Source organism: Abrus precatorius, unplaced genomic scaffold (genome assembly GCF_003935025.1).
Source record: "Abrus precatorius isolate BTA unplaced genomic scaffold, Abrus_2018 Scaffold5, whole genome shotgun sequence".
Classification (NCBI taxonomy): Eukaryota; Viridiplantae; Streptophyta; class Magnoliopsida; order Fabales; family Fabaceae; genus Abrus; species Abrus precatorius.
This window is the reverse complement of record NW_020874395.1, coordinates 2,885,518-2,896,620: the sequence shown is the minus strand read 5'-3', so window position 1 is coordinate 2,896,620 and position 11,103 is coordinate 2,885,518. Positions and strand designations below refer to the sequence as shown.

General features: G+C 29.8%; 1 protein-coding gene across 1 annotated transcript; it reads left to right on the top strand.

The window, feature by feature from the left end:
* The first annotated feature begins 6,869 nt into the window (after positions 1-6,869).
* LOC113867653 (cytochrome P450 85A-like) lies at positions 6,870-10,228 on the top strand. Its single transcript, XM_027503065.1, has 9 exons — positions 6,870-7,057; positions 7,609-7,930; positions 8,031-8,180; positions 8,425-8,670; positions 8,797-8,883; positions 8,976-9,054; positions 9,529-9,635; positions 9,735-9,859; positions 10,141-10,228. The coding sequence occupies exons 1-9, from the start codon at positions 6,870-6,872 to the stop codon at positions 10,226-10,228; spliced, it is 1,392 nt and encodes a 463-aa protein (XP_027358866.1).
* The last annotated feature ends 875 nt before the right edge of the window (positions 10,229-11,103 follow it).

Below are 11,103 nucleotides of genomic sequence, written 5' to 3'. Positions count from 1 at the left end.
TTTATATCTGTTGATAAAGAATTATTAACAATTAAATAAAGTATTTCTCTTTTCATGTTTTAAAAAAAAATTTGCAATTGTTGACATGGAATTTGTTAATGAAAGTTATATACATTAAAAATCAGCAGTAAGACACTCAAAATAGGATTTAACAATTCTACACAAATATTTCAATAAATAAATTTCCATTAGCAGTGTATTAACATGAGAAGGAAAGCCTAAGGCTACAATATTAAGTGTTTCACATTTGATGTCATACGATAATAATAGTCTAATAAGCATAAATAAAGTTCCTATATTTTAAGGATAATTTTATAACTATTAACGAAAAAAATATGAACAAATAAAATATAATTTCCTATTACATGTTATAATAAAAATATTCATACTTGTTAAATTACTTATTATATTTTTTAAGAATATATTTTTTGAAATAAATTATCTACTAGGCTTAAATATAAATATAGTTTGAAAAGGTAATATTTAATACCATCTTAAATATTTTAAAAAGTAGATAAATGAAAACAATTCTTTCTTTTAAAAGTACACATAATAAATCAAAACATATATAGTTAATTGATGAACTTTATTATTATCGGTGTCATAATTAATGACAATTGACAAAATTAATAATTTGACTCTTCAATTTGTTTTATTTAATCTATTATCTTTAATTAATTTAGTTTACTTATTAATTACAATAATTTTTATTAACAATTTTTGTAATCATGGCAAATTATTTTTTATAATTTAAAAGTATATAGTAAATGATTAAAGAAAAGAAAAGATAACGGATAAGAAAAAACAAAGATTAAAATACAAATCTTGTTATCGTTCAATTCATGGCTTATATGTAAGACTCATGGCTTCTTTTTTTTTCAAAGGGAAGAGTCAACTTGATTAGCAGCCAACCTAGCGAGGAAGTTTTGCCTATTGATTACGTTATGATCACGTAAACGTAAAACATACACATTCAAGAAAATCTAATATTTGTACAAAAACAAGACTCTTATTTGTATTAATTGGGAGGGAGAATCAATTGGTAATTCTCTTACAAAAACATCGTTAATCATGAAGAATAATATATATAGCATAATTTTTTATATTAATATAAATCTAAAAATATTTAAAGTTAATTTGTTTAACTTATATATAATATGAATTATAATTTATTATTTTTTTATATCTAATGATATAAATTAAATAAAAAAATCAAACAAGTATAATAGTTTTTAGACTTATATGGATAAAGAAAGCAGCAGAGACTTTTGACAATAAATTAGGCATAGACCACTCAATGTTTGTTCAAAGGATCTACATAGGTTGGAACATCCGTTTCTTGCTGCCTGGTACCGTCCTTTTCAATGTTTACAAGACCACATTGATAAATAAAATGGTTACAACTCGAGATCTCTATCCTATCGTAATTGGATTTCATTATTATGACAATGATGTTGAGTGTATTGTTTTCACGTTGTCACATGTCTGAAGCCACTTCAACCAGTAAGTTACAACGAAAATTAAGTGAACATAAAATACACAAGAGGTAGAGGGTGGAAATGGAGGCGTAATGAAAATGGTATGCATTGAGAGAAAGGGATGAATGGCATTAATGGTATATATGAAGGAGAAGGGAGGTATGATTGGGAAAGTGGAAAAGAAGGGGCGAAACAGTGTTGAGAGGAAGAGGACAAGGGCACGAGAATTGACTAAAAGAGTGGAATGATGGATGGGGTTAAGCCCTATAAAGGTGTTAAACCCAAAGGGAGTTAGGGGTAAATATGTTGACTCTTTCTCAAGTCTAAGTTGAAGTTGGACCCCAAATTGTCCTGATTAGGTGCACGTGTGGGCATGTGCAAGCATATACACTGCTACATGAGAGAGAGAGAGAGAGAGAGAGAGAGAGATACCCAATTGCAATTATTAGAGAAAAATAACATTTTGATTGGAGAAGGGAGAAAGAAAGGCACTCAATTTCTGGCAGGAAAAAAAGCACAAGAGAACAAAATAGAGGCCCTCGTGCGAAGTTTGGTTTATTGATAAATAAAAAGACCTTTGGAAAGCTTTATATATATATATATGCATGTGTGCGTGTGCGTGTGGGTAGACATTCCTCTCCCTCTCTCCAAACCCAATTATTACACTCCACCCTATCTATCCCATTTCTAGTTCCCTCACTCTCTTTTTTATATATTCACAGTCATTTTCAAAATTATATCATCAGTAAATCAAATTTAATCATCCTTTTATAATAATTGTTTTTTTCTTTTTCTTTTAATTTTTGCTCATTCTGATTGGTCTGACAGCACCCAACTCAATTATTTGATCTTTAATTAATGTGATCCAGAAAATGGTCCCTGTTACGCCATTTGTCTCTTCATTCTCCTGTCCACAAGTTATGCCATCAGATCTCTAAATCCCAAAGCTTATTACAATGTTCACTTCACATTTGGAAATGGAAAATATTATTTGTTTACATCTGATTAGTTTTTATATTGTATTATACTCACACTTTATTTTTAATTTCAACAATACAAGTACAATATTATTTTATTATTTATTCAACTTGTTTTTCTTACAAGTAATGTATCATAAATAGTTACCTTGATAGTTAAGTAAATTTAAATATTTATGAATATATAGTTTAATTAAATTTTAATATTTAAAGTTTAATATTTTGTTTTATTAAAAAAATATTATCTAGTAAAATAATTCAAACTAAAGTAAATACTTTAGAATTTATTTTCATAAAATTAGAGATAATTTTTTTATAAATATTTTATTGTGATAAAGAAATTTATATCAACTACTTAATGAATGTCATGACATATTTTTAAAACATTCATCATGTATGCATACACACTTTATTATTTTTTAAAGTGTTCTTAAAAATATTTTTCTTAAAATAATATAGATGATTTATATATTCAATAAAAATTTTAAAAATATTGATATTCTTTACATGTTCAATATTTATTTTAATATACGAAAAGCAGCTAATTAATTTTTTTGAAGTATATACATTTTGATAATAAAAAAAAGATAAAAATGATTAAAAAGAAAACTAAAAAGTGTAAAGAGTATTGTGGTTGAAAGAAAAAAAATTCATAAATATTCAAGAAAGGGATAGAAAAATATATGTACTAAATAATAAGCTTAAAAATTTAATAATATAATTAAAAAAGGTATATCTGATGTTGGTAAATGATAAAATCAAAATTCATGTGAGAAAAGTCAGTATTCACGTAATACAATTATAAAACAATTCATTATATATATACATATTATTGAATGAAGATTAAATAAAAATTTGAGGTAGATATAGATATGAATAATGGCAGACTGAAATGACATGCAGATGGTAATAAGTGAATTCCATCTTTTGATTTGTGATATATATACTTGAAAACAAGGGCTGCATTTTGTTGTTTGATGTCAAATCTCTTTCGATGGATCTGCCTGTGGATCCACACTTTTCTTCTTTGTCACCATTCTCTCTACCTTTTGTGCCACTTGATGACAAGTCCTCTCCCTTGAAACAAAGTCAAAAAACAAAATGAAGGAAGAGAAGATAATATACAGAAATCAGTCCCTTCTCCAAATTCATGTCTCATTAAAATCATAAAACATGTTGATGAGACTCATGATCATCATATACACCAACCTAGAAACTGTACGGAGATGGACCTTGGTACTTATTTCTATGGTGTGTAAGTGTGTTCATACTTTATACAATAAACTTTAGCCATAAGATGTTGATGAATGAACCATCTCCACCTTGAGAAGGAAACACAAACAAATAAATAAACAAAAGGGAAAAAGATAAACAAGATTTTCTCATCGGATATATATATAAGTGGACAATGGTTCCTAACAAATAATCATGCTTATTTGATTGCGATTGAACAGTGCTGATAGTGAATATTGCTCCTAGAGATTTTTTTAAATAATAAAATAATTATGCTAAGATGAAAATGACAGATTTGATAACAGTATGGCTGTGCATTCATCCCATCTAGATCGCATGACTATGATTGATCACCACCCTTTGTATGGTTAATGTCCAATCGTACTTTCATGTACAGAGAAGAAATTTATCCTTAATTATCTTCAGAAAAAAAATTTGTGATGTCTCTAATTTTTAAGATATTAATAATAAGAAGAAAGAGAGATACAGTGCTCGTTTGAATAAATAAATTTTGTTTCCAATAAGTATATATTTTATATGGAAGTGCATGTTTACTGAAAGCTTAGCTTCTGAAATTGAATATTCTAAATAAATAGTTGACGTAATGGTGTAAAATATCATAACTTTCATATAGATAGAGTTGATTTAATTAACAAAGGAATTTGTGTTTTAATTTTATTGCATGCAATTTTTTTTAAACTCAAACTGTGAATAAATATTAATTGAGCTTTTTAAACTTTAGAAAACTTCGTGATTTATGAACAATTGCCAATATTTTTTAAAAAAATTAGTTATTGAGCTTTTTCTATTAAAAAAGAAGAAATTGCCCAATGGCTCAAGCAATCTAATTGAAATCAGCTGTGTTTCTGTTTCCTGGTCTTCTGTTTTCGCAATTGAGAAGTGACAAGTGATTAAAAAGTAACATTTTTTCCTCTTAGTTATTTTTAAAATGTTAATTTTAATTTAAAGTCAAGGAACAAAAAACAGAGAAAGGTGATTTGATTCCAAAATGGTCTCCTCATGGTGAAAGTATAATAATTCCCTCAATTTGCAAATTATAACAGTTATCACTTTGTTCATCAAGTTTAGTTTTCATTGCTTTTAAGCAAAAAACTATGTCCTTGCACGCCTCTCAGCCATGTTTATTTCTGGAATCATTATAACAAAATAAAAATTAATTTCTTTTTTAAATTCATGCAGCAGTTGGGTTGGTTGCTGAAAAGATTTCGCACAATGGCAAAATTCCAAACATCAAATTCTATTAATTCCATTGATGTGATTAAATACCTATCTTTTTCTGCTACAACGTTGAACTATCTGCTCATGTTAATTGGACACGTACCTCATTATATAAATGATATGAAACATACCTTCTGCTGTCCTTTATCTAATTATCTCATAAAACTCCAAAACTTACACTCTCACAATTTACTTGTTTCTTTTTATTGTATGATTATAACAGTTTATACAATTTGGTAATGTCGTAATGGAACATTATCATATTTAAAGTAGAAAAGGGTTCACTTATATTATATATAATAATGTATGTATTCATACTAATGCATCATGCATGAAAATAAAGGAATGGGAATTGTTGCATGGAACATGATTGAGGTATATCTATATATCATGTTTAAAGATTCACCCCATTATGGAAGACCACAAGAATGAACAGTGCAAAAAGTGAAGGGCACAGTGAAATGGTTTTCTAGGAATTACGATCACACAGGTTGAAACTGAAACAAGGGTCAGTTTAAAGCTTGAAACTTGAAGTTAGTATTTAGGACTTGGAAGGGAACCATGCCCATTTTCTCCCTCTCTCGGCACATATTCACATGGTAACCCAAAGAAGAGTGTCTTGTAGTGGAATTATGTAATTCCATGACCAGATCTTATTGACAGACATGTGAAGGACTGGGGCTGGCTATGACCACCTTTTCTTTTAGGTCCAATGGGGTGCTATGCATGTGCCTTTTCTTTAAACTATTTCCACTTTTTCCCCCCCTTTCTACCATCAAGATAAACTAGAAAATTTCTTTTCAATTCCATTTGATGCACACACTAAGTGATGGGATTTGACCCTTAAAAAATAGAAATGAAAAATGAGAAAGGGATGTTGTATATTTTAGAATTAGAATTAATTATGTTATAAAATATTTAAATTTAATTTAGTGATAGATTTTTTTTTTCATTTTACTTGTGTCTTATTATAAATGAGCTAAATCTTAAGTGATGTACAACATCATAAATAAAAACTAGATTGAATCTAATTAATTTTATTATAACTTAAATTTGTCATATGTGTGCATAATGATATATTATATATTCCCTTAAAATTCCCTGATCGATTCCTCGATAACCTCTACACTTAATACCAAAAAAAACTGAGGCAGTAAGTAGTTTAAAGTATCTACTCATTTAACTATCATCAACCAAACCAACCCTTTACAACAATTTTTTTTCTCTTTCCTCTATAAAAGCAACAAACATTTCCAGCTTAAAATCTCGAAGGGCTAAATAGGGTCTGAATATTTTATTCATAAATCATTTTATATTGCATATGTCTGTTGCATTATGTTGTTCACTTCCCTGAAATCCTTCATAAAAGGCAACCACCCTTCTTTTTTTTCTTTTTTAAATCTCTTAATTTCAAATTTATGTGTTGTTGTTTTGTTTTAGGAAAATAATATGCTGACATCAATGAAATGGGTGGGGAGATGAGAGAGATAGAAAGAAAAAAATGTGATAAAGAAGAGAGAAATGAAAAAAAATAATGAAAAGAAAGATAAATTTTTAGGCAACTTAAAATCATGTGATCTAGTTATACACACCGTAGCACATAATTATTATTTTTTTTTTATCGTAAATTATAAAATTTATACACATAACATGGTAAAAGTGGTTGTGACCACATGTCTTGAATCATGCAAAAATTTTTCAGAAGAAAAATTAATGTGAAGATATATTAGAAATAGTTGATTTTTTTTATGACCTAGTCTTATACAGTAGTAGAGTGCGGGTTTTTTTGTCTTTATGATAATTTATTTTTCTTATATGCAAATGGTAGTAGTATAGCTCAAGGGCCTATATATATGTGTTTATGTGCACTCCTGACTACAACAGAAGAAGGTGTGCCTTCTGTTTTAAGTCTCTGTGGTTTGGGTTTGGAGTGGGAGCACTAATGTCTATGTTCATGGCAATCCTTGGTGTAGTGTTAGTGTTCTGTTTTTGCTCTGCTCTCTTGAGGTGGAATGAAGTCAGGTATAGGAAGAAAGGTTTGCCTCCTGGCACAATGGGTTGGCCAGTTTTTGGGGAGACAACTGAGTTTCTTAAGCAAGGTCCAAACTTCATGAAAAACCAAAGAGCAAGGTAACAACATCACATGGTTTTCCTCATATTTAGTTGTTGTGTCCAAGGAGTCTTTCTCTGTTCACTTGCATAAGGGGAAAAAACTTGCTTTGGCAAAATTTTGGGACCTGGTTTATAGACCATATAGCCTTTGCTTCTGGTGATAGCTTGGCTTGTTTCAAGTTGCCACTCTTGTTGTGTTTAAGTTGTTGGGTTGTTTGGTAGTAGCACAATCATTTCAAGAGATATTAAGCATAAAAATAAAATCAATAAAACCTTCTCCTCTCAGGAGAGTAGGGGGTGAAGAAAGAAGGGAAATTGAGAAGTATAATGGAAATGAAAATCAAGAGAAATAAGCCAATAGACTTTGGTTCAGTGGTACTTTCTTTCTTGACCATAAAGAATAATTAATGACATGCACATCATCATGCCCATTTGAAAAATCTTTTTCTTACTTAATGATGTTTCTTAAATTAGCTAAACCGGGTGTGAGGTAAGCACTGTTCATGCATGTACTTTTACCCTATTAGTAATGATTGTTAACTTTATTTTACCTTTTGTCAAAATGGCAGGTATGGCAGTTTTTTCAAATCCCACATACTGGGCTGTCCTACCATTGTATCCATGGATCCAGAGCTTAATAGATACATCCTAATGAATGAAGCAAAAGGCCTTGTTCCTGGATACCCGCAATCCATGTTAGATATCTTAGGCAAATGTAATATTGCAGCTGTTCATGGCTCCACTCACAAGTACATGAGAGGAGCACTACTTTCCATCATTAGTCCCACATCGATTAGAGATCAGCTTTTGCCAAAAATTGATGAGTTCATGAGAGCCCACCTAAGCAATTGGGATAACAAAGTCATCAACATTCAAGAGAAAACTAAAGAGGTTTGTGTCATTTATCCGATCAAAATTCATAAACCATATCATAAATTAATAATTCAACTCCCTAATATTAACTTTCCAAATTCTCAAACATTTGAATCAGATGGCCTTCCTCTCATCTCTGAGGCAGATTGCTGGCATAAAATCAGGCTCATTATCTGACTCATTCATGACTGAGTTCTTTAAGCTAGTTCTAGGAACGCTTTCTCTCCCTATTGATCTTCCTGGCACAAACTACCACCGTGGATTTCAGGTGTGATCATTGATCTTTTCCCATCTTGGTGCTTAGTATGTGTTTGAAAACACATTAGAAATCTGGCAAACTTGATCCAACGCAGCAGCTATAACTAATATAGTTGAAATAAACGTGGATCCATGTGCATTCTAACGTGAATCAAACACACTGTTATTTCTTTGCATGAAAATTTTGACCATGGTAAATGGAGATGAAAAATGCATGAATATTTAATATAGGCCTATTTCACTGTGTCTTGCAGGCAAGGACGAATATAGTCAACATTCTGAGTAAATTATTAGAGGAAAGGAGAGCATCCAATGAAATCCATCATGACATGCTTGGTTTCTTGATGAGAAGAGATGAGAATAGATACTCACTAAGTGATGAAGAAATCATTGATCTAGTAATTACAGTTATGTATTCTGGTTACGAAACTGTTTCAACTACATCAATGATGGCTGTGAAGTACCTCCATGACCATCCCAAAGCTCTAGAAGAACTTAGAGTGAGTGCAAAATTCTCTTTGTTTCTTAGGTATAATGTACTGATATATATATATATATATATATATATATATAGAGTAGTTATGTTTTCTTTGCTGACTATGTGATGTGTGGAATATATGTTACAGAAAGAGCATTTGGCCATAAGAGAGAGGAAAAATCCAGATGAGCCAATTGACTTCGATGATCTCAAATCAATGAGGTTTACTCGTGCGGTAAGAATTGTATGCCATTTCCAATTACATTGTTCAGTTTTGTTTTTCTAATAATTGCAAGAAGATTTGATCAAGTTTTGAACACTTTGCAGGTGATTTTTGAGACCTCTAGATTGGCCACAATAGTTAATGGGGTCCTAAGGAAAACCACTCAAGACATGGAATTAAATGGTGGGTTTTTATTAGGTGTTAGGTTCCTATAGCTTTTGCTGTATTTTTGGGCTCAAGAAGCTAATTTTTTGACTTTTAGGACTTCACTTTTTGGTCACTTCAGCAAACCAATATAAAATGTGTAAAACTGAACTTCAAGAGAAATTTATCCCCAAGATAGTGATAATATATACACCTGGCATTTTTTGCCATCAATGCAACAACCACACAAAGACAATTCCACTATAAAACAAGATTTCCAGATAAGGAGGTGCTTTGCCCCCAACTTTTTTTGGCCTTTTAGCATTAAATTAAATGCTGTGCTGAGAGTTGGCCAAAAGAAAAGGGAAAAAAAGTAAGAATGAATGAAAGAAAGGGGGGGGGGGTCCTTAACGGATTTTACACAAGCATGCAAGTATTTGACTATTCACAATAAATGCCATCATCTTCTTGTTGCAATTAATAGTCTTGCTAAATCCATATTGTTATTTTCAGGCTATTTGATTCCCAAAGGATGGAGAATATATGTGTATACAAGAGAGATAAATTATGATCCTTTTCTTTATCCTGATCCATTAACATTCAATCCATGGAGATGGCTGGTTAGTTCAACAACCTATTCCTCTTACTTTGCTTATGCATGAAATTCCTATAAACACCACTATATCACCATATTAATAACCTTCAAATGAAAAATGCAGGGCCAAAATCTAGAGTCAAAAAACTACTTCTTGATATTTGGAGGTGGCACCAGACTTTGTCCAGGAAAAGAGTTGGGAATAACAGAAATTTCCACTTTCTTACACTACTTTGTAACTAGATACAGGTGTGACTGATTTACCTATTCAACATCTAGACCTCATAAAATAGCATGTTTGGTTGGCACAAATAATTAAAAAAGAACAATCTTATTTTTTCAACAATTATTTTGCACCATTGGTCTCACTAACTGGTTTTGACTTTTGACCAATCTAGATTCTCCATATACTTATAATATATCTACAAAATAAATTATCCATCATTAAGCACTAATTTGTCTGCTTTGAGAATTTATATTGATTTAAAGCTGTTTCTGACATCTTATTATATATTTAATGTCCATTGCAGGTGGGAAGAAGTAGGAGGACAGAAACTAATGAAATTTCCTAGAGTTCAGGCACCTAATGGACTCCACATAAGGGTGACATCTAAGTAACTAGTAACTAGGCAGTGACTGTATGTATGTACAGTAATGAGATGTAGCAGATGGTAGAGCTTGTGTATGACAATGATCTAACAAATAATAGAAAATGAATGAGATTGAATTTTCTTCTCTCATTTCCCTTCATTTAATCTCTTCTTTTTTTTTGTCCAAAGTGCTTCCGTTTAACCTCCATGGATCATGATCAACAAAAATAGGCCCAATTGTTGATTGAGATTGAATAATAATTATAGAAAAACATTAAACCTTCTAGACCAGACTCAAATAGTACGTAATGTCCGTTTAGATAATTATCAAAATCAATATTATATACTGTAATAGATGTTCAATAACAAAGTCCTACTTCAGGGGTTAACAAGTTAAATTGTATATTAATAAAATATTATAAGATATTATGCATTTATTATTTAGCTTTCGACGTGAAATTTTCTTTGATTCACATATTCAATTATTTATTAACAAGATTCTACAAGATCTAATCCATTTATAACTTGATTTTAGATATTAATATACAAGATATTCTTTATTTTTATATTTTGTTATTTGTTAATCTGATACTATTATTTTATATATATATATATATATATATATATATATATATATATATTAATACTATTATATTTGACACTTCTATTATTTGGCCTTGAATATATATAGATAAAATTTTCTTTGATTCACATACTTTATTATTTATTAATAGGATAATACAAGATTTAATGTATTTATTATTTATAATTTTGGATATGATATAGTTAGATTTGATGCATATATTATTTAGCTTTGGATATTGACAGGCAACATTTTCTTTTATTTGAATATTTAATTATTTTTAATAAGATATTTTAAGATTTGATTATTTGTTATTTAAT

Bases quoted from the DNA above. Each gene is read 5' to 3' on its own strand.
- LOC113867653 (XM_027503065.1), top strand. From the start codon at position 6,870: ATGTCTATGTTCATGGCAATCCTTGGTGTAGTGTTAGTGTTCTGTTTT. The intron at 8,671-8,796 runs GTGAGTGCAAAA...TATATGTTACAG, and splicing joins AAGCTCTAGAAGAACTTAGA to AAAGAGCATTTGGCCATAAG. The intron at 9,860-10,140 runs GTGTGACTGATT...TGTCCATTGCAG, and splicing joins TACTTTGTAACTAGATACAG to GTGGGAAGAAGTAGGAGGAC.